General features: G+C 42.5%; 1 protein-coding gene across 1 annotated transcript; it reads left to right on the forward strand.

Annotated features, from left to right (window-relative positions):
* Window positions 1-634: 634 nt before the first annotated feature.
* On the forward strand, window positions 635-27,654 carry ZRSR2 (zinc finger CCCH-type, RNA binding motif and serine/arginine rich 2). The gene is made up of 11 exons (XM_025437234.3): window positions 635-1,020; window positions 1,466-1,545; window positions 5,458-5,536; window positions 8,910-9,018; window positions 9,221-9,307; window positions 12,481-12,519; window positions 13,139-13,257; window positions 18,587-18,800; window positions 23,748-23,803; window positions 24,576-24,685; window positions 27,019-27,654. Exons 1-11 carry the CDS (start codon window positions 980-982, stop codon window positions 27,450-27,452), a joined length of 1,368 nt encoding a protein of 455 aa, XP_025293019.1. The 5' UTR covers window positions 635-979; the 3' UTR covers window positions 27,453-27,654.
* The last annotated feature ends 84 nt before the right edge of the window (window positions 27,655-27,738 follow it).

The following is a 27,738-nucleotide window of genomic DNA, read 5'->3' on the forward strand; positions in this document are numbered from 1 at the left end:
AACCCAGGCCCAAGCCACCTCAACCGCTGTTGCTTTTTTTAAAATATTTTATTTATTTATGAGAGAGAGAGAGAGGCAGAGACACGGGCAGAGGGAGAAGCAGGCTCCATGCAGGGAGCCCAACGTGGGACTCGATCCCAGGACCCCAGGATCACGCCCTGGGCCGAAGGCGGCGCTAAACCGCTGAGCCACCAGGGATCCGAACTCGCTGTGTTCCCTGATACTCTGGAACTTCCCTTTAAATTCGATGGTCAAAAATTTTTGCGGTTGCGACCAATTCCACATTGCTCCACTTCTCAGTGCCTTTGCTTATGCGCATTTGCCATTCCCACCCGGGAATCTCGCCGTTACCTTCCTGAAAACTCAGGCATCAGAAAGTTCTCCCTGAATCCCCGGTGGCCTGTTAAGTAAACTACGTTCCCTCTACCATATTTATCAATGTGTCGGTTCTTTTGTGCCTCTAGACAGCACATTCCTTGGGAGCAGAAGTCAGGCGTTTACAGCCCAGGTGTTGGGTTTCCCTTCTGAGGTAGCAGGTACGACGAGAACGGGGCGGAGTCTGGAGTTCGTCTGAGGGGCTGATAGGTGGGCCCGCGGAAGGCGAGTGACGTAGTGGGACGAGGTTTCGTGAGTGGATGGGAACGAGAAAGAAATGGGACTTTAACTTCCTGGCCACAAGACAGACTGCTATGGTGTGGGGGCAGGCAGTGATAAGGCAGTGGGGGAGCGCTAGGAGGGAAGAATTACTTTCAGGGACACGAAAGAATTTTCGGGAAGAAGACATTTGTTGGTGGGCGTTCTGGAAGACTACCCGCCCCCCGGAACCTGGCGTCTTCCGTACTTGGTCCTCCCCGGCGGAGGCACGCTCCCCCCCCCGACCCCCCCTTGCGCCTGCGCGCGGCCGCGCCCTTGCTCTTAATCCCGCCTCTTCCGGCCACCTCTACGGGTGGGGTGCTGGGGGTGTGGTGGCCCTGGCAAGATGGCGGCTCCCGAGAAGATGATGTTTCCGGAGAAACCAAGGTAAGCTGGGTTGGGGGGGTAATGAGCCGCTGAGAAGACGGGACGGGGCCAGCCGAGCCTGGTGATGAAGGATGTGCAAGCCGGAAGGAAAGGGGAGCTGGGCCAAGCAGGCGAGGCACTGCTGCCGCTCGAGCCCTCCCCTTGATGCACCCCGGACTGTCAGGGGCGCCTGTGGGCTGAGGTAATGCGAGGAGGTGAACAGGTGGCGGAATGGAAAAGACCTGCCGGCTGGTCATGGAATGGCGAGGCGATAGTGAATACGTGTTCCGTAATTAAAGCACGGGAAATAAGAATTCACTCCCGGGCACCGGAGCGATTTCCTGTCACTCAGAGCGGCTAGGTGGCGGGAGGCGACGGGGGGGCGACGGGGGGCGCGTGAGCACGCTCTGGCAGCGGCGCAGGTGCGGTCAATTGACGCTAGTGTGTGCCTGTTTCAATTTTCCAGCCACAAAAAGTACAGGGCTGCCCTGAAAAAGGCGAAACGAAAGAAACGACGGCAGGAACTGGCTCGATTGAGAGACTCAGGTAACCGGCTCCTTAGCCCGTTTTCTGTGTATGAAATTGCTCTCTCCGCTCCCGTCCTAACTTGAAGCCCCAGTGCCAGAGGAAGCCAAGTACTGACCTGCTGAAAATCGCTGCGCCTATTGCCTTCCAAATAAAGTGATCTTAGACCCATTTCACAAACGATATTAAAGTACTAAAGGGGGAAAGACGTCATGGTAAATCAATCCCTGATTGTGTGTATTTATGAAGTATCTGGTATTACCGGTGCAGACATCATGAATTACAGCAGCTAGCACAGCCCTTGCACATAGTAAGTATTCAGCGAATATCTTCCATCTAAAACCAGCAGGACTTGAGGGGTTTACACATTTTGCAAATTTTTCTCAAACTTCAGTAACATGGGAGACCCTTTGACTCAAATTATTATTGTCATTTAAATATACACAAGCATAAAACCAGATATGAAACTCTTATTAGACTATAAAACAATACATGTACAGGTTATAAAGCCAAGTGAAATTACACATCCAGTAAAATTCAAATTTAGATTAATGTAACATTAGGAATGAGGTAAAACAAGCTTACAGCATGAATATGGTACTGAGTGGAGTTGGGAGTGCCACTACTGTTGCCCTCTGGTTATTTGCCAGTTGTTTTTCCTATTAAAGTGCTTGTGGCACCTTCATCTGTACTGGCTATGGTATCATTTATCCTTCACGTGTCAGAATCTAACAAATATATATTAAACCTGCCTGTTTAATACAGCAAAATTAGTACTAATTTACAAAATTATATATTAGTTATAAATGTGGATGGAAGCACTGAAATCGCACAGCAGTACTGTGTTATGTTTGCATCTAGACTATCCAGGCAATCCTCAGACCTTTTTATTTATTTTGACATATAACTGATTACTTTGTAATGATTTGGTACTTGTGTACATTGCAATAATGTATCTAGACAATTCTTACAGTCCACAGGCAAGGGCCTCAAGTAACCAGTATTCAGTATTCACTAGCCATGTGAAACATAGTTGTAGACATGTTAATTACTTTTTGATTATTTTTAGAAGCGATACTTGGAATATTTAGAATGGGAGGAGCAGGGTGTTTACCTGTGACCTGTTACCATCTCTCTTTTATTCAAAACTGGACCACTAAAGGCAGGACAAAGCATCAGGGATAAAAAACAAAAGGAAAAAAGAGTAGGTTGGAGTTATTGATGCCCTTGGTGTCTGTGCCCCCCCTTCCCCTCAATAATCTTAGCTACCTTTTTTAACTTAGCCTGTGTTTTTCCAATATAACTTCTTTTTTAACTTCTTAATCATTTTCTCCCCTGTTCTAAATCCTAGAACTATTGTTTGTATTGTGTTGAATTTTTTTTCCCCTTTTGACTTCACAGAGTGCTTTCAGAGTGAGCCTTTGTGGAGAGGTGTGGGTGGGATCATGTCCTTTGGCAGTCTAGTCAGTTGAAGAATGCAGTGACTGCATCAGGCTTATACAGCTAATGGCAGATCTAAGTCTAAGTACTTGTCTCTGGACTACTGCTCCTACTTTGGCCCACTCCAACTCCTAATTATTTACTCAGTGGTGCTTCGTGAATAGTGTGGCCTACCAAACATTGCTGTTCATTGTAGCACACATTGGATGGGCAACCAATACCCAGAAGGCTAGAATAGGGACATAGTCTATAAGAATTGCTGTAAGACCAAGTTGGAAAATGAGTGGTAGGAGTTTCTGGAATTTTGACCTCATTTGCAGATAGCCTCTTTAGCATCCAGTTCTACTTGAAATAGCTTGTGATGAGCTGCCTTGTCAGAAATTAAGGTGACATTAAGAATAAAAATCAAGTTGCATGATTCTAATACATATGATTGTATGTATGATACAATTAGGTATACTATACTTACATGTGTCTTTGCATATATTTGTATGTATGTGTAGAGCAAATGCTATACCTGGTACTGTTAGTGATCACCTCTAAGGAGTGTCAGCTTGGTTTTGGGAGGATGGAGGGGTTGAGTGAGTCAGACAGATATTTTTGAGTAGCAGCTATGCCAGGCACTGTCTAGTTTATGGGCATATCTCTGTAAGTCAATCATAGGCCCTATGCCAGGTTCTCTCGAAGGTCCTTTATGTACATTAGCTCATTTAATAATCTGAATAATTAGATTTTATTCTGTGTGAGTTAGAACTTACACTAAATTTTTTTAAACCTATTTTGATTTCAGATGCTGAGATAATAAAGTTTATTTGCTTAAGAAAAGTAAATTGTAATTACCTAGGACTGGGAGTGCCTTTGATTAGAACTATACTCAACATACATGACAGACAGAAAATCTTTTTCCTTTAACCCTGAGATCTTCTGTTATATTTCCTTCACTTCAGTTTTCCTCCTTTTCCCCCCAAATTTAAATTTGGAATAGGAATCTATATTATATATGTATAATAATATATATAATTATTATACTAAAAATATTTTCCCGGGATGCCTGGGTGGCTCAGTGGTTGAGCATATACCTTTGGCTCAGATCGAGGTCCTGGGATCGAGTCTTGCATCAGGCTCCCCAGGGGAGCCTGCTTCTCCCTCTGCCTATGTCTCTTCCTTCTCTCTGTTTCTCTCATGAATAAATACATAAAATCCTTTTAAAAAATTAAAAAACAAGAAATAAAAATATTTTCCTGTGTTATTTTGAAAATGTTCCAGTGTACAGAAAGTTGAAAAAATGGTAAACATTCATGAACCCATTATCCAGATTTGCCAGTGTTAATGTTTTGCTTTACTCCCTATATAGATGGATACATATGTCCATATTTTTTCTGAACCCTTTGCATGTCAGTTGCCAATGTCATGACCTTTCACCCCTAAATACTTCAGCCTGCATCTCCTTAGAATAAGGAGCACTATATCAGACTTGTAGCCAAGCAAAGGAACAACAATTCAGTGGTGTGAGATGCAGGCCATACTTGACCTTGCTCAAAACAAGACTGATGGGCAGCCCCGGTGGCTTAGCGGTTTAGCACTGCCTTCGGCCTGGGTTGTGATCCTGGAGACCCCCGGGATCGAGTCCCACATCGGGCTCCCTGCATGGAGCCTGCTTCTCCCTCTGCCTGTGTCTCTGCCTTTCTCTCTCTCTCTCTCTCTCTCTGTGTCTCATGAATAAATAAATAAAATCTTAAAAAAAAAAAAAAAAACAAGACTGATTATTGTCAAAAGCTCAAGCCAGTTGTCTGGTGGAATGCCCTGCATTCTGGAGTAGCCTGTCTTCTCCTGATTAGCTTCAAGTTACACTCCTTATGGCAAATACTACAAAACCGATGCTGTGTACCTCTCATTACCCACATCAGGGAGACTATGATGTCAGGTCGTTCTACTCTTAGTATTGCTGCAAGTGGTCAAAATGTTGCCAATCATCTGGCTCCCTTGTATAGAATGTTTCCCCTTTGTAATCAGTACTTACATGTGGGCTGGTGTTTTGCGATGGTGCAAGTAAATATCTTCTTCCCAATAAGGTTTTATCCAATGTTTTTAGCATTTTTTAAAAAATCAGTTCTTACTGTGGGGGTTGCAAAAATGATGACTTTTTCTACTACAGTCTTTCTACATTTTTTAGTTGCCATTCTTCTGTAAAGATGAATGTTCCTTTTCATAGCCCATTGCCTTTTTGAGAATCCCTGTAGAACCACCATTTTTTAATTTTTTTATTATTTTTATTTTTATTTTTTTTTCGATTTTTTAAATTTAATGTGTTATCTACCATTATTCTTTTCGGGTTTCACAGTTGTTTCAAATTTAGTTGGTTGGAGCCCTTCCTATTAGAAGACTTTAAAAACATTCCTACCATAATTGTAAAGATTAGATTTTATCTTTTTTTTTTTAATCATTGGTTTTACAATATTCAGCTCATTTAATGAAACATTTAAATTCCCTTAGGACTCTTACAGAAGGAGGAAGAGGATGCTTTTATTGAAGAACAACGCCTAGAAGAAGAGAAGCTGTTGGAGATAGAGAGGTCAGCAGCGATTGGAGCACTTCTCATGAACTCAGTTTTATTTGAAGTCTTGGGGCGCCTGGGTGGCTCAGTTGGTTGGGCATCTGACTGTTGATCTCAGCTCAGGTCTTCATCTCAGGGTCGTGAGTTCAAGCCTGGTGTTGGGCTCCACATCCAATGTGGGGAAAAAAAATTGAAAAAAGTAAATATTAAAAGTCCTTATGAACTAGTTTGGGTCTTCTTTATAACACCTATTAATTTATACTCGGTATTTTTACAATTCTATACAAAGTTGCCATGAGTATCCATTCTTATATATCTTTGGTAACTGCCCAGTTGTTACCTCAGGAAAATGTCTAGAAGTGAAATTGTTGGGATTATAGGATAAGTACCTGTAAACTGTTGGTGGTTGGGTAGAAAGGCCATCCCAGTTGCAGCTCTTCCAGCAGTAAATTGAGGTGCCCGGATTCCTATACCTTCTTTACTCAAACTGGGCATCAGTTTTTAAAACTCCTGTAGTGAAAAGATGCATTTCATTGTTTCAAATGTACATTTCTCAATTAGTAAGTTTGTGTATTTTTGAATATATCTCATTACCTATTTTATATTTCTTAAGTCTTGCAGCTTTCTCTTTTGGGATACACTGTTTTAAGTTTGTTATGTAAGCAAGGTTATTACTGATTAAGGGTATTATTAACTCTTTATTAAATGTGTGATGTATTCTTTTCATATTTGTCATCAGTCCTAACTTGACTTAATGGCATTACTTACTGTAATTTGTTTTTCACGTCATCAGCTTTCATCTTGATACCTGACCATGGTATATGGACTGTAAAAGGCCTCCTCCATCCCAAGATGATGAAAATCTTCTAATTTTTCTCTTACTATTTTTCAGGGGGTAGGGTTTTTTTTTTTTTTTCCAGTAGTGCACAATAAGGTGAATGTGCTTAATGCTACTCAACCATGCACTTAAAAATGGTTAAAATCCGAAATTTTATGGTATGTAAATTTCACCACAATAAAAAAATATATTTGAACAGGAGTAAAAAAAACTTTATAGATGCTCTCTAGCTGTTTAGTAGGGAATGTGGTTTCTTTGCATGTAATTCACTCCCGTTCTCCACCTAAGCACATAAACAGGTGCAGTCAGCAAAACTGCCAAAAGAAAATGTACTAGCGATTGAAAACATGGAGTTGATGAGCCAGAACTGCATTCCAGTCCTGGCCCTGCCACTTACTGGCTGTGTCCAAGTTGCTTATCCCCCTAAGCCTTAATTTCCTCCTCTTAAATATGGAGACAAAATGGAAATAAAATCAGTCCTAGTACCTGCTTCATGGAATTGGGGAGATGAAATGAGGTGGCAATTTTATGCACTTAACATCATGTTAGTATATAGGAGGTGCTGTAAATAACTCTGGTTGGTCCAGATTTCTGTGATGATGAGGATGACATTTATGGTATGAAATACGGGAGTCATTTTTTTGGTTTCTCATTTATTTGCAGTTCTTTTCAATCAGATAACCCCATCTTTGTGTTCCTTTGATCTTTGTTCCTGCACAAGTTACATGATAGTATGTCGTTGAAAAGCAGGAAAATTAATTGTGGAAATACTGTATGGCTTTACATACTGCCTTGAAGCAGAGGTATGGCATCAGAGAATAACACAGGCAGACGTTAAAGTCGTGAGAACAGGTTGTATTCCATTACCCCTGACTGTAGGGGCAAGAGTAGAGCCCCATTCTGATTTGTGCAGGGGCCCTGGAGAAATAGAGAGGTGGGGAAGTATCAAGGGTTGGTCCACGTAAACGTGACTAGGCCAGCTGTGTTTGTTAGCAGGCAGATAGGGAAGTTCGCATCCTATCCTTTCACAGACACTGGGACACAGGCCTTGTCTTTCTTAAAGGGGACATTTCCCAGTAATGGCTCCCAGGTCCTTGAGACAGACTTATTCATAATTAGAAGCCTTTTTTAGTAAATGCTCTATGAAAGGAAGGGCAGGGGCCTATGATCCTGTGTTAGCTAGAGCAGATAGTCCATTTTCCTGGCAGCTTTGAGCTCTCTCAGCTTTGAGCTCTCTGGGGCAGGCATTTTAACGAGGGTGAGGAGGAGGGGTTGGGGTCAGGGATCAGCCGGAGGACACAGCCTTGCTCTTTGCTGGGCTGGAAGCCATGCTAGAGTTTCCTCAAGTCCTCCTAGTGCAGGGGTTTTGGTGGAGCCATGCGAGCAGAGTTCTACAGTTTTAGTTCTTGGCAGTATATTCAGGTTATTAAATTTTAAAGTGTGTAACATTTTGTTCTTTTGAGGTCTTAGATTTATATGCACTTTGGTTCGGTTTATATATAATTAATATGTTCCTCAAAAGGTTTATAAATCAGAGTTCTACACACTGAAACATCTATACATAACCTACAATGTGCACAGGAACATTGACCTCTGCAGTGTGCCTGCCTGTACCATGGTTAAAAGATGTGTTCCTGGAAATTAAATATATTTTCCCATAGGGTATTTGAAATTGTGAATAGGTTCCCCGGCCATACATAAAATTGTATTTAATGCCTAAAGTTGCTGAAGTGATACAGAGCCATTTCTTGTAATTCACTTCCCTTTTACAAAATAAGTGGGAAAATGCAATCTAGGTTCTAAACACCTGATTGGCTTTTCAACTTTTGAAATGTAACCCATCTTTCAATTAGAAACTTGTGATATTGGATGTCTGAGATGCTTGCCATTTTAAGATAAGATCTGCTTATAATTGGTCATTTTAAAAAGTAAACTAGACACCTGTTAATTTATTTGTATGACTCCTTGTCATCTTCAAACCCCTAGCTTTCTTTGTTTTAAAGACAGGATCAGATATAGTTTTATATTCCCTTCTTGGAGCACTTTAGGTGTTTGGGGACAAGCTACAGGAGGCTCTTACCTGTCTAGAGGAGCAGTGTGAAGATAGAGGGCAGTAGATGCTGGGTTTTCAAAGTGCCGCAGTCTGACATTTGCTGCTTGTAAAATGCATAGAAGAGGAAGGGTAGGACCTCCTGAACGTGAAAAGCTAGATGGTGCTTTGAGATTTGTTGGCATCTTTATCGACACCTAAACATCACAATGGTCATCCTAAAGAGAGAGTCATAGTGTCCTTGTTCTACATAAAAGATGTCATGGATAGGAAATATAGAAGTGGTGATTTTCACCTGTTAACCCTCTGGGAAGAGAGCTAGTGAGGTAGTGTTTTTCTGAGATCACTACTCATAGCCTGTTCCTCTTATCCCTCCACTTAACTGCTTTCTAGAAAATCTTTCATGATACCTTAATCATTCTCAAATATGTCATTTTGCTATCATTGTATGTAACTGTAAATTAGTGCTCATTTCTTTTTTGATTATATCATTACATTGATAGGCAAAAATTACATGAAGCGTGGTTGCTTCGGGAGCAGAAGGCACAAGAAGAATTCAGAAGAAAGAAGGAAAAGGAAGAGGCGGCTAGAAAACGGCAGGAAGAACAAGAGGTAGGAGGTTAATCAGATGGCCAACTAACTAGTTAACTAAAATAGCTCTTAGGAGGAGTTATAGATCTTGAACTTAACAAAAATGGATATTAGCCATTTCACCAGTGTTAAAGTTTTTCATTTATCTGCCCTGTATGTTAAGTGTTTTTGGAAAGTGAATGACAAGAATTACCTTTCCTTTTCTCTCTTTTTTCCGGTAAAGAGAAAGTTAAAGGAAGAGTGGGAAGAGCAGCAGAGAAGAGAGAGAGAAGAGGAGGAGCAGAAGCTGCAGGAGAAGAGAGAAAGAGAGGTGATTCCTGTCACAGGAGGATAAACGCACTGCGTATCCTCTCGGTGCACAGATATGCTGTTGGGTGGGCTGCAGAGTAAGCTGCAGGCATCACAGGGTTGGGGCTTCGTTTCCCTGTTTAGGCAGGGTCCTGCGTTAACACAGATACACACTAGAGTTTCCTTATCTCCTCTTTGGGTCTGTGCAGTGGCAGATACCTTAAATTAAGGTTTTCCTTCAGCTTCTTCCACTTCCCCTTTATACCAGGGATTGGCAGACTTTCTCTGTAAAGGCAGAGAGTCAATATTGTAGGCTTTACGGTGAATATGGTTTCCGTTGCAAATATCCAGCTCTGTTGGTGGGTTATGAAAACAGCCTTAGATAATATGTAAATAAATGGTTGTGGCTGTGTTCCAATTAAACTCTATTGGTTTTATTTTGAAAAACAGGCAGCTGGCCCTGCTTTACACTTTGTCCCACTCTTGGGCCAATGTTTTTTTGCTCTAGCTCTTGACATTCACACCAAAGTGTTTCTCTGAGGTTCCATTGTATATGGGCTGACCCACTTACAGAATATTTTGTGTCATGTCCACATTGACTTAGTCAGTAAAACACTTAACTGTTTATGACATGTCAGCAAGAATGAATTGACCAAAAAGAATCAGGAATTACCATACTGAGGAATTAGGAAATATTTTTTGTTGCTAAATCTTGACTTCTTTTCCAACTTGGCTATAAAGGCCGTTGTAGCTAACACATAGTCACTTATTTAAAAAAAAGAATCTATAAGGTATATGTACAATATCTTCCAGGATCTTTTAAAGAATGCTTTGGTTTATTTTGCTGCTATTCCTTAACATAGTGTATTTATTTCCAAGATCCCACAGCTCATCATTCCTTGACTGATTCATCAGGATGTATCTTTTCTCTCATATTCCCAAGTTTGAATAGCATAAAAGTGGGTAGTTAATCACTTCATCATGGAATAAAATGCATTTGTCTATATCTTAGTCATGTTAAATCCAGCACAAGTTTTTTTTTTTAAAGATTTATTTATTCATTTTAGAGCATGTGTGAGAGAGAGAGCATGTGAGTAGGGGGGAAGGCTAGAGGGAGAGAATCTCCAGCACATTCCCCACTGGGTATGGAACCTGATGTGGGGCTTAATCCCATAACCCATGAGATCAGGACATGAGCCGAAACCAAGAGCTGGACACTCAGCTGTGATTGAGCTACCCAGGCACCCCTGCAGTGCAAATCTTTAACACCCTCATTTGAGCGCTGCATTATAGATGAGGCGAGGCCATGCTAATGTTTTAGGGGGCAGGGAAATTGTTGGGAGCTTGTCATTTTTTTATAGAGTAATTGATTCCCCCCGCCCCTTTTTTTTAAAGATGCTATTTGTTTATTCATGAGAGACACACACAGAGAGGCAGAAACATAGAGGGAGAAACAGACTCACTGCAGGGAGCCCGATGTGGGACTTGATCCCAGAACTTTGGGATCATGCCTTGAGCCAGAGGCAGACATTCAATCGCTGAGCCACCCAGGTGTCCCTCGATTCCCATTTTAACAGAGTGTTCTCAATTGAGGCCTTTGTGGCATCAGATTAAAGTTAAGCCTTATAAAAAAGCACAGGCTTTTCTTTCAAAGGAAGACAAGTGAGACCTTATGGAGAGGCAGGTAAGATAAAGTAGGTTCTAAGCATGTATAAAGGGATATGCAGTCATGTTTCTACTGTGTGCTAGATACTTCTCTAGTAGATAGAGATAAAGCAGTGAAAAATACAGTCCCTGCTCTCCTTGAGTTTTTGAGATGGGGAGCCAGATGAGTAAGCAAAAAAGATAATTTTAAGTGCTATAAAGAAATAAACAGAGTCATGTGATAGTGGGGTAGGGATGTGTACTTCTTTAAATTGCCTGGTCATGGAAGACTTGTCCAAGGAGCTGAGGTTTGAGCTGACACCTGAGTGCAAAAATGTTGGGGAAAGGGGTTCAGGCAGAGGGAAGAGGCCTGAGCATGGAGCTGAAAAGATGTCAGGATGCCTGAATCTTGGAGACCAAAGGAGAGAGTGGTGGGTGGTGAGGGAAGGGGTCAGGAAGGTAGGCAGGGTCAGATCATGTAAGGCCTCCTAGACTGGAAGGAGGAGTTTGCATTTTATATTGTCATGGGAAGCCATTAGCAGGGTTTTTAAGCAGGGTTTGACTTCACTTAATTCATGTCTATACCCTTAACAGATCATTCTAACTTTTGTATAAAGACAGGTCAGGGGGTGGAGAACAGGAGCGGTGACCAAGGAGACAAGAATGGAAATAGAGTGACCAGTTAGAAGACTGCTGTTCCAGATAGGACATGATGGTGGTTTGGATGAGGGCAGTGCTTAGTTAGGATAAGTTTACAGATGTGAGGTGTATGGTTGAACAGACAGGGAGGGGAAGGAAAAGGAGAGGAATTCCAGTTCTTCTTTTTAGGTTGTTAGTCCAAACAAGGGGGCAAACGGCAATGTCCTTTATGGAGATGTGGGGTGTTCAGGTGATTGGGGGTGGAGAAGAACCAGAGTTGCCTGGTGAGCATGTTAAGTTAACCAGGGGTCCTGGTAGCGTTCTCAAGTACGCAGCGAGGCAGAGGAGTCTTTTATGTAATGCTTTAAGGGGCTAGGGAAGAGAAGTCTGTCAAGAATAATTTAAAACTTGTTTAAATGACAGCTCAAAATTTACTGGCACATTGTAAGACTTCCTTTGCCTTACCGAAAAGTTTGATCTTTTTCATCAACCCGAGTTACTGCTGTTCATGTCATACTTTAATATCTGTTACGTGTTGATGATGTTTGATCTAAGCATTGCATTTTATAATAATTCTCTGATACTATATCAGTCATTTTAAAAGCTAGAATGTGGTATATATGAGCAAATATGCTAAGTATTACTGTTAACTGAAACAATTTAAGACTGTTTTGCAATGGGAGCTAATAAATGTCCTATTTGAATAAACAGTCTCAGCTATATGTCCTTTGAAAGCTTTTCAGAAGATCTGTGCTGTAGAAAGCAAATTAGAACCTGAAACCTTTGATGTGTGTGGGGTTTTGTTTTTGTTTTTATGTTTTTAATTGTTACAGAGATTCTTAACCAGAGAAACCAGACGTGACATTCCTGACTTGCAGGTTTTCATTAGTCCTATGTTTGCACCATTTGTAGGAAGCTGTGCAGAAGATGCTGGAGCAGGCTGAAAATGAGGTATTTTCAAATCTTTCATTCAGAATTAGAGATCAGTGAACATTTCTTTAAAAACGGTTCTTCCAGTATAATGTTAATTTTGTGGTAAGCTATTTAGGTCACATCTGAGTATCAGAATCACTTTTGTAGCTCTGCGATTTTTACAGCAGCAACAACAGCAGCAAAAGTTTTTTGATGAGCAAAAGCAAATGGTATCAAGTCACCTCTCTGGACTGTATTATTTATAGTCCTTACAGTGTGTGTGAGCAGCATCACACACTGTTGCCCTGAAATAAATGGTTTGACTTGCTACAGAGCAACTTTGGTCTCTCTCAGGGGTGGTTCCCTGACAAGTCCTTTGACCTCATTCAGAATGGCTGGGCAGAAGGGAGACCTCGGTGACAGTTCCTGGTAGCCACAGTGACTGACGCCTGATGATGGGCGATGACTGGGAGCCAGGAAAGACACGGTGCATGTCTCCGGGCAATTGTTCGTGAAGTTTGGATTGCCTGTTATGACCTAAATGTATATATTCTTAAATCTATTTTTTATTTTTGGCCAAAATATTTGCATACATTTTAAACATGGAGTTCTTCATGGATTTTTACACCACCAATAAAGTCACGGTTATTTTCAACAGTTGGAAAATGGTGCCACATGGCAAAACCCAGAACCACCCATCGACTTAAGGATAATGGAGAAAGATCGAGCTAATTGTCCATTCTACAGTAAAACAGGAGCATGCAGATTTGGAGATAGGTAACTAATTTTGCTTTATCGGGTCAGAATTCAGTGGATCACAATGTCGAGGTTGTTCTCTTTGGGGGTGCAGCACGGGCTTGAGTTTGAGAGGTTCCCAGTCAGGTATCTGCTGCTTTCTTGCTGCTTCTCCAGTCACATTGCTCCTCCTGTACATGTTCCCTGGGTAGGCTCAGCCTAGTTCTCTGATAGGGCTTCCTTTGCATTCCTCTACAGCTTCATGAAGACCTTGTCCTTTTTGTTTTCTTCCTGTGCTTGCATGAGTCCACGTGGGACAATTTGGATGGAGAAAGAACATATTTCAAGAGACCGGAGCAGCTTGGCTTTATTTATTTTTATTTACTTATTTTTGAGTGGCCAACACCATGCACAGAAGAGACTTAAAAAAATTGGCATGCCCAAGGCTATCTGTGAAAGACAGGACCCGAGTGAATGAGGAAAAGTTTTCTCATTCCCCATTCTCAGTCTGTTTGCTTGGACTCAGGAACAGAGCCTGGGTGCAAAAACTGACTTAAGCAGCTGTCAGTTGGGGAGAGTTACTTAAGCCTTCTGAGCCTTAGTTTCCTCATCTGTAAAATGGGGATGAAAAATAGTCTCTCCTTTTGGAGGAGTTTGTGAGGCTGCAAGGAGTGAATGCAGGGCAAACCCAGACACCGTGCCAGGCATATGGCAAACACTGTCCCGAGTGTTGGCTGGTATTTTCATTTTGTTGTGGTTGTCCTTATTCTCTGAGACACTCGGCTGCCTGCCTCTTTTGGCTCCGTGTTTTTGAAACAAGCCATTCACATGGAGAACTAAGTGTCGGTTCATTCATTTAGCAAATATTTATTTATTTATTTATTTATTTATTTATTTATTTATTTAAAGATTTTATTTATTTATTCATGATAGTCACACAGAGAGAGAGAGAGAGAGAGGCAGAGACACAGGCAGAGGGAGAAGCAGGCTCCATGCACCGGGAGCCCGACATGGGACTCGATCCCGGGTCTCCAGGATCGCGCCCCGGGCCAAAGGCAGGCGCCAAACCGCTGCGCCACCCAGGGATCCCTTTAGCAAATATTTAAATCCTTACTATGTGCCAGGCATTGGTGATGTTTATCATTTGGCTTATTAATGAATGAACAACTCAAAAAAAATGAACAACTCAAAAGTTGAAAAATAATTTATGATAGTCTATCCAAGACAAAATCTGGTGATTACTAAGCATTTTGCAGAAAACATCTAATTGTTTCTTAGGATCCTATTAATCCTGAAAGGGACGTGAATAGGCAGATTCATATGTATGTAATGAGAAAACTCTGTGTTTTCATTCATGTTATTTTATTCATAAAATTATCCATGCCATGAGTTTCATGTCCTTCTTTGAAAATATAAACTTGCTCTCTCTTCCTCTTATTTTTCTTTTTGAAGTTAAGCCCTCATGCCTTTTTATATTTTTTAAGAGCAGTGGTTCTCTTTTTTTTTTTTTTTAAGTTATACTTGGATTTTCATTTTTTTCTTTATTTATTTATTCATGACAGACATGGAGAGAGAGAGGCAGAGACACAGGCAGAGAGAGAAGCAGGCTCCATGCAGGGAGCCTGACGTGGGACTCAATCCCGGGTCTCCAGGATCACACCCCCGGCTGAAGGCGGCGCTAAACCGCTGGGCCACCGGGGCTGCCCAAGAGCAGTGGTTCTCAACCCAGGTGCACATGAGAATCCTCTAGAAAGCTTTAAAAAATGTATGTCCTACCTCAAGTTGAGGAAATCTCTGAGACGCAGGCAGCCTTACTTTTGAAATGTCCTCTGGTGTTTCTTGTGTGCCCTAGGACTGAGAGCCCCTAATGCAGGCTGCGTAGTTCCTTTTATGGTTCATGACTAGGGTTGTGTAAAGTCAGAATATCTGTGAAAGGATTCATAGGATGTGGTCAGTAGTGAAAGCCTCCTCTTGAGGAACTGGGAACTAAGGAAAGAAGAAGAGACTTTATTCCCCTTTTTACCTTTAGAAGTGTTTCCTACACTTAGGCTTAGTTCATCAAGAAATAGTAATCATTGGCATTAAACACCCCCCAGCAAAGAAAACATGGGAAGTACCTGCGAAAGACAATGGGGACTCAGTATAAATTCACATCTGTGTGGGTAGGTTTTCTAGCTGCAGGTTTCCTCCTTTATGATGTATCTCCAACATTACCTTGAATCTTAAGACTGTGGTCATCAGATTCTAAATTCCCCTGTGGATGGGCATGAACGAGAGAAGGGGGTGTGTCCTGAAGGGTTTCAGGACATCCGTGGGCAGTGTGTGTTTGTGGAAAGGAGAAGAGTCCGTCAGGTGCTCACACAGCCCTGAGAGTCATTCCAAGGACATAGTGACAGTGAGCAGGTTAGTTTGGGAACATTTCATATTTTCATAGGCATGTGAAATTTCACTATCACTGCCATCAAAGTATGAGAGCAGTTTGGTATTTTCATCATTCGGGTGATGAATTGTGAAATACAATTCTATGAAATGAGCAGTTACAAAATGCAGCACCATCCTTTCAGACAACAACAAGACTGTTCCCCTCTTAGAGAGAGCCATGCTGACTTGCTCCAGGATCCTACAGCTGTTGTTTTCTGTTAAGGCTTGTCACATCATCAGACAGATACTTCATCACCGAAGTGTTTCTTTGGTGGTTCTGTTTTTGTCATGAGTCCACAGGTCAATTCTAGAACCTTTCCGGAGCTGATACTTCTGGAGTCACAGCTTTGAGGGGGAGTTCCGGGTTTTTTTATTGTTGTTTCACCCTCCTGAAAACATGATCACTGATGAAAGGTAAAACTTGCATATCAGGATAGCTATTTTAACTCACTGGTTTCCAGAAGTGATTTAAAGAGGGCTCATAATCTATTGCACTAAGTGTAGTGAAAGACATGGAAAGCAAGGAAAGGAGGAGAAAGTGAGTTATTGTGAGTGTGCAGTACACCTGGCACTGGAATGTAACACAGCCCAAGAGGAAATTTAGTTCTTACCAAAAAGGAAGAATGTGTGGTATCTCTGGAAAGACAGATTTTCCAGGCATTAGGTTCTATATCTTTCTCCCATGCAATACTGTGTAAAGACATTGAGGAAGGAGGTAGGCCATAACTTCGATAGATGTCTTATTAACAGCTGCTTACATAATTTTCCCTGAAAATGTTCTCACAGAGACCTTCAATAAATGATTGCAGCCTCATTTCAGCATGTATCTTGAAATCTGTGAAGGACAAAGGTAGTGGGCAACTCGAGAGCTCCCTCAAGAAGAGAAAAGGGTATAGTGGGTTAGCTATGCCCAAAGGGGCATCTGGAGACCACACGGTTCAGTGGCTGACCTTGGGCTAGGGTGATGTCTTAACTGTGATTTCATGGCAATCTTAACTTGATTCAAGTTATCTGCATCTTAAGTACATAGCATGGCCTAAACCAGGGGTTCCCAAACATGGCTGACCTTCAGGATCAGGTGGGGAGTTACTTTGAAAATATGGTTCCCCACCCTGAGGTCTTGACAGATGGTTTGGGACAGAACCTCAGAAATCTTGGTTCTTTCCAGGTGATTCTGGGAACCAAACAGGTTTGGTATCACACCTTTAGATTGCCTTCCCAAATACCTCTTGCCTTAGCCGACTTCTCAGGAGGGGCTGTAGTAGGGCTAGTCCTGAGTATACACAGATTGTGCGGACTGTCTCCAAGCCAAGTGGGGATTTTCCCTAAACAGGGACTTGGGCCCTGGGCCAAACTCACATGCTCGTTTGACACTCTAGGAATTAGAGCCAGGTTCATTCAGATATAATAATCCCACGAGCAGAATTTTAACCCTGTTAAATTGGTTCCATGTTTAAATCTGTCTGTGCTTCCTACTTGTAAAATTTGGATTTGCTAACACTTGTGGTCAGGTTGAACTTTCACTCTTTGTGCAGTTGGTAGCTATATTTGGGAAGATGGATCTATCACAAGGTCGCTACTGAATCATCTAGGAGGGTCCTTTGGAAAGTAGAACATTTCACATTCCTGGACACTGCACATGTCTGAGCTGGGTGCGGTGTGCAGGGGGGCACTCTGGGTGCGTTGTCTCACTGGGCGCACAGATGTCAGTTTATAGACATGGGAAGTGAGTGGGAGTTAAACGTTTAGTCATTTCACAGTAATTGATTTTGCTGACACTTGCCTTATTCTTCAGCTTCTTTTCTTCCTTATTTCTGGGGATTGCTTTTTTTCCTAAAATTTTTGCCTTCACCCATTTTTTAATAACTAGAAACCTAATCAGGAAAATCCGGTGATTTGGAACCTTGAACTACATTTTCTCTTCCTTCTCCTTTTCAGAGAGGGAAGTAAATAAAGTAAACCCCTGTAGAAGACTTAAATTACTCACATACAACCTGGTGTGGCGCACTTTAAACTCTGAAAAGAAAATCGTTCCTCCTAATGCTTAGCCTCCATTATATGGGAAGTCTGTGCATCATGCCGTATGATGGACAGGCACTAGACTGTAGCTTAACCCCGCCTTCCCAGCCCCCTCTTACCAGCCAGGTGCCCTGGATAAGTGTGCTGCTCTAGGCCTCTGCTTCTCTCTTTGCAAAGTGGGGAAGATGCAAGCCCTGACTGTCCTAACAGGCTGCAAGGATCAGAGGAAGAAATAGAAAAATGCCATGATAACTATGAAATGCTGTGTGTACACATGTGAAATTGAAATATTCCATTAGCTCGAAACTCGTAGGTTACCCTGTTCTTTAAGCATTGAGTTAGTTGAAGATTGTATAGAACCAGGATTGTATTGTTCTCACCTTCCTCCTGAGTCCCACATATGGTATCCTTGTGCCCGTCACCCCAGCCTGTCATGTCAGTGGACCTTTCCTCCTATGCTTTTACATGTGTAACACTTTGGGAACTTCATCAAAAGGCAGCCAAATGGCATATGGACATGGAAGTAATTCCCAACTTGACATCTTAACGAGAGCAGATCTATTGGTCAGTTTCAGTGTTACACTTTGACATCTGAATGGGGTTTATTATCTTGCAGTGAAGAAGAGAGACTTGTAGAGAAGTCTCTCAAAGTTTAAAGGGAGTTTTTTTCTTAAAGATTTATTTATTTTATGGGAGAGAGTGAGAGACAGAGAGAATGAGAGAGAGCATGAGTAGGGAGGAGAGGAAGAAGCAGGCTCCCCACTGAGCAGGGAGCCTGACGCAGTGCTTGATCCCAGGACCGCAGGATCATGACCTGAGCCAAAGGCAGACGCTTAACCGGCTGAGCCACTCAGGTGCCCCTAAAGGGAACTTTTGATGTACAATTTCTAACTCTTGGAGTGCTGCATTTAAGTTCTCCTTTCATATGCAGGTGTTCACGTAAACACAATTTCCCATCTTCGAGCCCCACACTTCTTATTAAAAGCATGTTTACAACGTTTGGGATGGAGCAGTGCAGAAGGGATGACTATGACCCAGACGCGAGCCTAGAGTACAGTGAAGAGGAAACCTACCAGCAGTTCCTGGACTTCTATGATGACGTGCTTCCGGAGTTCAAGAACGTGGGGAAAGTGATCCAGTTCAAGGTGGGTGTGCACGATGCACATGAAGAAGGGGACTGCTTCACTTCCCACCAAAGTGCCCTAGAGGACATGAGCGCTAGGGCACAGGCTGTCTGCCTGGGCGGGGCGTGTGTGATGGTGCAATGCCTGGTCCAAAGTTGGGCGCCCGGGCTCTCAGTAAATGTGACTTCCTTCTCCCTTTCTACCACCCCTCACTGCTGATACGGTAGAGGGACTACATGAAATCAGAACTGCGTAAGGTCCTGCAGATAGGCATCCCACCGTTCATGTAGAGGCTGCATATGACGGAGAAGGCAGCTGTCCCTTCCTTTGTAGTGGGTCTCACCTAGAGCTGCAGCGTGCACAGTGTAACACCCCTCCACTTACTGAGTTTGCCGCATGATAATGGCACTTGCTTGCACCTTCCACCCCAGGTACTAATTCATTCTGGAGCTACCCAAGAACAGAAACCTTGATTCCTTCTTTTGACATTGTTTTTATTCATTCAGTACTGAACATAGTGTTCCCCAAATTGTGGCTTGTGATGCAGCATACCGGCTGAAAAGGAGCCTTTCAGAGTACACAGTTATTGGAAAACATTCCTCAAGGCACGAATAAAGGCAGAGGTACTAGTAGCTGCTCTTGGGACCCTCGGGCTCGAATCCTAGCATAGTGAGGCCTCCCACTTTGTGACTTGATCAGATCCAAACCGGAATGATTTTGCTATGGTAGGGTGGGGGAAATGCCCCATAATTTGAAGGGGGAAGAAAAAAAGGAATAAAATCGTGACTTTTTTTTCCTGCAAGTTAGCAATGACGGGAAAGTTGGAACAGCCAGGAAACAGCAGAGCGACTGCTAAGCATCAGCACTCATGAAATGCAAAGCTGTACTTAATGTACAGTGAGTTCACAACTGTTTTTTTTTTTAAGATTTTATTTATTAGAGAGAGCACGTGTGCACACACACAGGGAGAGGGAGAAGCAGACTGCTGAGCAGGTAGCCCGATGTGGGGCTCGAACTCAGACCCTGAGATCAAGAGTCGAACATTCTACCCACTGAGATGGCTAGGTGCTCCTCTAATTCCACTCTTTAAATTTTTTTTAAGATTTTATTTATTTGACACAGAGCCCAAGCAGGGGGAGCAGGAGAATGAGAAGCAGGCTCTCCGCTGAGCAGGGAGTCCGACACGCCTCAATCCCAGGACCCTGAGATCATGACCTGAGTCAAAGTCAGATGCTCAATTGACTGAGCCACCCAGGTGCCCCTGAGTTCCTAACTTTAAAAATCTTTTAAAATTTCTCTTTCCCTTTCCATTTGTGTTCCATGCACCTCCCGGTCTTCACACTGCTTCTCAGCACAAGCAGTGATCACTAGAGCCACAGGGCCAGCCCCGCATGGCACCATAGCATGCTGGGGGATCTGCATGGTTTGACTAGCTCTGTGCCTTTGCACATATCACTTTGCCTCTTCCTGCTTTTGCCTCGTCCCGAAAGGGAGGGCATTAGACTATATCAGTGGTTTCCCTCGTGGGGTCCCTACATTGTATTGCTTCTGTGAAGTCAGTGGCAGAGCTGCTTTCAAAACTTCCACCTGGTTAGTGGAAGTCACAGCATTACTTAGAACAGGCTGCACCTGCTAGCCACGGTGTGGTTTAATTTTTTTTTTTTTAAAGATTTCATTTATTTATTCATCTACACAGAGAGAGAGGCAGAGACACAGGCAGAGGGAGAGGGAGATGCAGGCTCCATGCAGGGAGCCCGACGCGGGACCCGATCCTGGGTCTCCAGGATCACACCCCAGGCTGCAGGCGGCACCAAACCACTGCACCACCAGGGCTGCCCCACGGTGTGGTTTATTGTTTTTTGTCCTTCGGTTTAGAATTTTATCAGCCAAGCTCATGCTAATCACATTGGCAATTTTACATGGACAGCTCTTTAGTAAATTCTTAATAAGAGAAGTTTGAAAACACTGAATTAATGGAAAATTAATGGGTCCTTGGGAACAACTGGATTAAATGATCTCTGAGGTCGCTGGTGAAACTGATGTGGTCTCCTAAGGCCTTTTTAGTCTTCAAGGATGATGTTATAAACTAGCATTCCTCGTCTTTCTAAGGATGATGTTATAAACTATCATTATGGAGTGTGCCTCTTTTTGAGTACTCTAACAAAAATACTGTAGAACAAATTTGTAACATTGTAGATTCATTTTGAAAATAAAAGCTGATCATTTGTATCAATATCTGAGGACCTTCTTATACCATTAAATAAAAACAAATCGGATTTGTCTATTTTTATTTATTTTAATTCCAGCATAGTTAACATACAGTGTTAGTTTCGGGTGTACAATATGGTGATTCCAAAATTCTTTTTTTTTTTATTTTTTATTTATGATAGTCACAGAGAGAGAGAGAGGCAGAGACATAGGCAGAGGGAGAAGCAGGCTCCATGCACCGGGAGCCCGATGTGGGATTCGATCCCGGGTCTCCAGGATCGCGCCCTGGGCCAAAGGCAGGCGCCAAACCACTGCACCACCCAGGGATCCCCTGATTCCAAAATTCTATACATTACTCAGTGCTCATCAAAATAAGAGTACTCTTCATCCTCATCACCTATTTCACCCAGCCCCGCTACCCACCTCCCCTCTGGTAAACATCAGTTTGTTCTGTAGTTAAGAGTTTTTCAGCTTTTCGCTTTTTATTTGTTTTCTTAAATTCCACATAGGAGTGAAATCATGGTATTTGCCTTTCTCTGTCTTATTTTGCTTAGCATTATGCTGTCTAGCTCCATCCAGGTTGTTGCAAATGGCAAGATCTCATTCTTTTTTTATGGCTGAGTAACATTCCATTGTATATATACCACAACCTCATCCATCTATCAATGGGCACTGGGGCTATTGCCATAATTTGTCCATTGTAAATGATGCTGCTATACATATAGGGGTCCATGTATCCCTTTGAATTAGCATTTTCATTTTCTTTGGGTCAATACCCAGTAGTGCGATTACTGGATCATATGGTAGTTCTATTTTTAACTTTTTGAGGAACCTCCATGCTATTTTCCACAGTGGCTGCACCAGTGTGCATTCTCACCAGCAGCACACCAGGGTTCCTTTTATTCTGCGTCCTTGTCAACACTTATTTCTATTCAATTTGAGCCATTCTGACAGGTGTGAGGTGGTATCTCATTGTGGTTTGGATTTACATTTCCCTGATGATGAGTGATGTTGAGCTTCTTTTCATGTGTCTGTTGGTTGTCTGTATTCGTCTTTGGAAAAATATTCATGTCTTCTGCCCATTTTTAATTGGATTATTTGGTTTTTGGGCTTTGAGTCATATAAGTTCTTTATATATTTTGGATACTGACCCTTTATCAGATATGTCATTTGCAAAAGTCTTCTCTTACTACACAGGTTGCCTTTTATTAGTTGTGTTGATTGTTACCTTTGCTATGCAGAAGCTTTTTATTTTGATGTGGTCCCAGTAGTTTATTTTTGCTTTTGTTTCCCTTGCCTCTGGAGACCTACCTAGAGAAATGCTGCTAGGGCCGATGTCAGAGAAATTACTGCCTGTGCTCTTTTCCAGGATTTTTATGGTTTTAGGTCTCACATTTAGGTCCTTAATCCATTTTGAGTTTATTTTTTGTGTATGGTGTGAGAAAGTGGTCCAGTTTCATTTTTTTTTTTTTTTTTTTGCATGTAGCTGTCCAGTTTTCCCAGAAGCATTTGTGGAGAAGCTTTTTCCCATTGCTTAATCATTCCTCCTTTGTCATAGATTAATTGGCCATATAATCATGGGTTTATTTCTGAGCTTTCTGTTCTGTCCCATTGATCTGTGTGTCCAGATTTGTCATTTTTGAAGACAAATGATCAAATGCTCAGCCTAATAATAGGAACAGTGCTTATTAAATGAGATTATTTACACCTATCAGGTAAAAAATGATAAATTCTGTTAATACCAAGAGTGGGCAAGGATGTGTCAATTAGTAAAACCACTTCAGAAAGAAGTTTACCAATATCTAGTGAAGTTGAAGATACATGTGAACCTACAGACTGGCACACTAGTTCTGGTCATGCATCTTAGAAATCCTTGTATCCACAGAGACATGTTCAGGAATGCTGACTGCAGCACTGTTTGTTGAAAAATTGAAAGCACCTATCTAATGATGATAGTCCTCATTAGAGGAGTGGATAAATGAATTTGGTATTTTGATATACCCAGTATACAGTTCAAATGAGTCATGTTTATGTGATGATATTTGGAAAAAATGTAAAATATACTTTGTTAAAAATTTTAAATGTACAAAGCAGTCCTGTGCATTGTTTACCAATACATATATGGGTTTCTTTGCATACGTGTACATAAATATACCCATATATTCACATAAAGTCTACCCATATGTTTATAATAGATGTCTGTACATAACATGTATGATTCTATGCACAGATGTATGTGTATGTGCCTGTCTGTATACATATGGATATGCATGTTTGTGTCTGTGTGGATTGGTGCACGTATATTTGTTTGCATTTGGAATGTGAAGGATACACCAGCCTCAGGCTAGTTTGTGCTCATTCATGTGATGGGGAAGGGACGCTAGGCAGAAGGCTTTCAACTGGGTCTTTAATGTTTTGCATATTTAACCATTCTTAGTTGAAAATGGCAAGCGTTCATCTTGAAATTGGGTGGTTGATTTTTGTTCTCTGTATTTGTATGTACGTGTGAAGCATTTCACATTCATGAAAAACGAATCTGGATCAGCAGGCATCAAATAATTGGGGCCTGTAATGGTGTGGTGTGCTGAAGCATGCCTTAAATAGGCCTGGGAGTGGCATGGTAGCTGGATTTTGGAATCTTCAAATGTTAACTACTTTTGGTAGTGTTACCTTGGACAAAGTGCATTGTGATGACTGGAGGATTTCTTTTCCTCCTTCTTCTTTCTCCTTTTTTATGATAAATTCTTCATTGCTCCTTAGGTCAGCTGCAACTTGGAACCTCATCTGAGGGGCAATGTGTATGTTCAGTATCAATCGTAAGTATTCTGAACATAAATATCTTCACATTTTGTCACAGTGTAGTGTAATTATGTTGCCGTCTGGGTTTTTCCCACTAAATAGATGGCTTTCACATGTGTGTTATTTTTAAAAATGTAATATTAAGAGCTGATAGAGATATCCAAAGGGACTTGAGAATGCATTTGCATTTCATGCATTGTATACTTAACATAGTTTTGAATCTTTTACAGTGGTTATTTTTTTTACTTACATAGTTTTCATAATTAAAATACAAACTGAAAAGGGAGTGGCTAGCATAGAGAACAGAAAAGGGTACATTGTAAAAGCCAGAAATCGAAGCCCCGTGTAATCTTGGTATGCCTTCGGCCCCCTAAGAGAGCAGTTGGTGTATCATTTCTGCTTGTCCTGCTGTTTGTCTGGGCCCCGCCGTGGCTAATGGGATCAATTAACCACTGTAATAAGAAAAACAGCAATCCTAGCTGAGAAAGGAGAGGCTCTGATGATGGGAAACACTTCTGCATTTTTAATGGTCCAATCTATTGGTTTAAGCAGTTTTGACTCCAGCCGATTTCCATGCATCAGAACCTCTCGGAGGGTTAGCAAAAAAGCGTTCCTGAATAAATTGTGAGCTTCAGGAGCTTGAATGCTCTAAGGAGGACTCCCTAGTACAAAAGCAGTGAACTTGGTGGTCTGATGATAAACTAATAAGAAAGTTAATGAACAGTGGGGGTCATCTACATAATAGAAAGTTACTGTAAAATGCATCCTTTAATTTGTGTTTTTTTGAAGGGAAGAAGAATGCCAGGCAGCCCTCTCTCTGTTTAACGGACGATGGTATGCAGGACGGCAGCTTCAGTGCGAATTCTGTCCAGTGACCCGATGGAAAATGGCAATTTGTGGTAAAATACAACACGATGATTTTACCCCAGTAGTTCCGCTATTGTGTAAAGGGACATTTTTAAGGGAAAAAACCATTTTTTTAAAAAAAGTAGGCTCCATGCCCAGCGTGGAGCCCAGTGCGGGGCTTGACCCCCTCACCCTGAGATCAAGACCTGAGCTGGGATCAAGAGTCGGATGCTCAACCCACTGAGCCGTCCGGGCACCCTGAGAAGAGTCTCTTAAAGGGGCAAAACCTAGCTTGTGCCTCATGCACTAGACGAGCAGAGACCGTTACGTAAAGACCCTTGCATTTTAGGTCTGTAATAGAGCTTGTAGATCACGCTGTGGATGAGGTGGCTGCAGTCACGGCGTCTCCGTGACAGAGTTGGGGCTAGAATTCCCACTGTCTCATCCTCATCCCGAGCCCTCAAACTTCAGGAAGCCTGAGTTGTGTTTGCGGGAAGCTGCCTTTTCTTTGTGGCCACGTCAAAGATGACCTCTCCTCACGGGCTCCCCTCATGCAAGCTGGGTTTTCTCCCGTATCTCTATCCCTCGTGAATTTTCGGTCATCCCTGCCACCTTAAAACATGATGGCATTTCCTGCCTGGCTTGAAAGACATGTTTTGTGCAGTAGAGGTCGGCTGTAGCTGTAGGGTGTGGCCAGGGCGCAGTGAGGCTGACTCATCAGACTGTGGTCGCCGAGTCCAGAGATGAGTCAGTCCTCTAAGTAGCCAGCAATTCTCAAGGCCTTGTTATTTTTTTATTTCCGTCAGACGAGCTCAGCCAAACTATTTATCGTTGAACTCCTCTGGAAACAGGGATGAAACTGTCCAGGCCTTAGGGGAGCACTTCTCTTACACTTTACTTTTCTTGGCTTTACATTTGCCTGCTTAAAACCTCTCATTAAACAAAATCCATAATTTACGAAGGCTTTATCTCTGGCAGCCTGGTCTTAATGGATGCCGTCACTTAAAAACCATTTATTGAAGGGGGCAAAACAAGAATTTAGAGTTCCTTGCTTTGGAGAGCAGAAGAACCATGACGTCTGAGGTTTGAGAGCTTGCGGGCTAAAAGAGCTGGAACTGGCGTTTCCCTGCCGGCGGTTATTTTTGTCAGTTCATGGGAACGCGGCGTGCCCTTTCGGTGAGGTGCTTCCGAGTGCGACACCGGCTCCCCCAAAGCAGGAGACTCTTTCACCTGTTTTTTTAAAATAACTTTGCTACTTTCCCTAGTAATTAATGATGTTGAGCGTCTTTGGTGCGTCCTCCTGATTGGCCATACGTGTGTCCTCCTTGGAGAGAGGCCTATTTAGATACCTTGCCCCTTGTTAATTAGGTTGTCCTTTTACCATGGGGTTTTACTCTTCCATCTGTCGAAGCCCCTTATTGCAGATATGATTGGCCGATATTCGCTCCCATTTTATGGGTTGCCCATTCACTTTGACGATGTCCTGTGAAGTATAGAAGTCTATAATTTTGATGAAATCTGTTTTATCTTTTTTTTTTTTTTTTTTGCTGTACTCTTGGTGTCATACCCAAGAATCCATTGCTCAGCCCAGTGTCATGAAGATTTTACTTGTATGTCTTCCTCAAAGAGTTGTACGGTTTCATGTCTTACATTTAGGACTCGGATCGATTTTGAGTTTTCGCATATAATGTGTGGTGTGGAGGTACTTCGCTTTTTTTTTTTTTTTTTTTTTTGACCGTTTTACATATTTGGGGAATTGATGAACTTTAAAAAAAAAAAAAGTTTGAAAGCCTCAAGAGGACCACTAAGTTGTTCGGGTAGATTTCACCTGTGACAAGAATCTTCCGTACTAAAAGCACTTGGTAAATTTAAGAGCATGAGGCCAATGTTTACCATCTTCTCCTTAAAGTATAAAGAAAAAATACAAAGTCCTCCACTTCTGATAGGGCTCCCTTCTGGACAGTAGCTGTCCTGCCACCAGCACGCTGTCCAAGCGCTGTCCCGGGACTCCCAGGGGCTGGCGCTTCGGTGTGAATTAGGGATCTACACCGTCTATCAGTGGGACGGTGGAGGCCTCAAAACCCCCCAATGTGGTCACCATGCGTTCGGTCGGTCGCACTCCACACCCTCATCCATCCGGTCGGGGACCGGGATACTCGGCTTAATGAACACCTTCTGCTTTGTTACCGTTCACAGTGCCGTTTGTTAGAGCGTTTGAATGTTTTTGCAGTTCTGGGCACCAGAGCTATGACATCAATTTACATAAGCCGCTTTGAAATAATACGCAGGAGGAGATAGGTCTGTCACGTCCAAACGTCGGCGGTGTACCTTCTAAACTGGATAAAGGGCCAGCAGTAAATTCTATTTCCTCACTGTGCCGTTGCAGGTTTATTTGAAATACACCAGTGCCCAAGAGGAAAACACTGCAACTTTCTTCATGTGTTCAGAAATCCCAACAATGAGTTTTGGGAAGCTAACAGAGACATCTACCTGTCTCCCGATCGGACCGGCTCATCCTTTGGGAAGGGCTCGGAGAGGAGAGAGAGGACGGGTCACCACGATGAGTACTATGGGAGGCCACGGCGGCGAAGAAGCCCCAGCCCGGTCCACTCCTACAAGAGAAACGGGGAAGCCGAGAGGAAGAGGAGGAGCAGCCACCGGGGGAAGAAGTCTCACAAACACCTGTCGAGGAGCCGCGACGGGCCCAGTTCACGGAGCCGAGGCAGGAAGAGGGGCCGCAGCCGTGGCCGGGGCAGCCGGAGCCAGAGCTCCTCTAGGTCCAGGAGTCGAGGCAGGAGGAGGTCAGGCAGCAGAGACTGAACGATTCAGGGTCCCAAATGCAAATAAACTTACTTTATTCGTAACTGATTGTACACCGTCCGCCAGAACCCCACTTCAGGATACTTTTCTTCTCTGATAATCAGTGTGTTTAGAATAGAAAGCCTAGGCAATATCAAATGCACAGAAACCGTGAAAATCCCCTGTAATCCTAACCTTTAGCAATAAAGTTCACACTGGAGCATTGCTTGCGTCTTTTTTCCTCCTCTTACGCGTGTGTACACATTTTTTTAGCACCAAGATCATATATGGCTGCACTTGAATATGC

This window comes from Canis lupus, chromosome X, assembly GCF_003254725.2.
Source record: "Canis lupus dingo isolate Sandy chromosome X, ASM325472v2, whole genome shotgun sequence".
Lineage (NCBI taxonomy): Eukaryota > Metazoa > Chordata > Mammalia > Carnivora > Canidae > Canis > Canis lupus.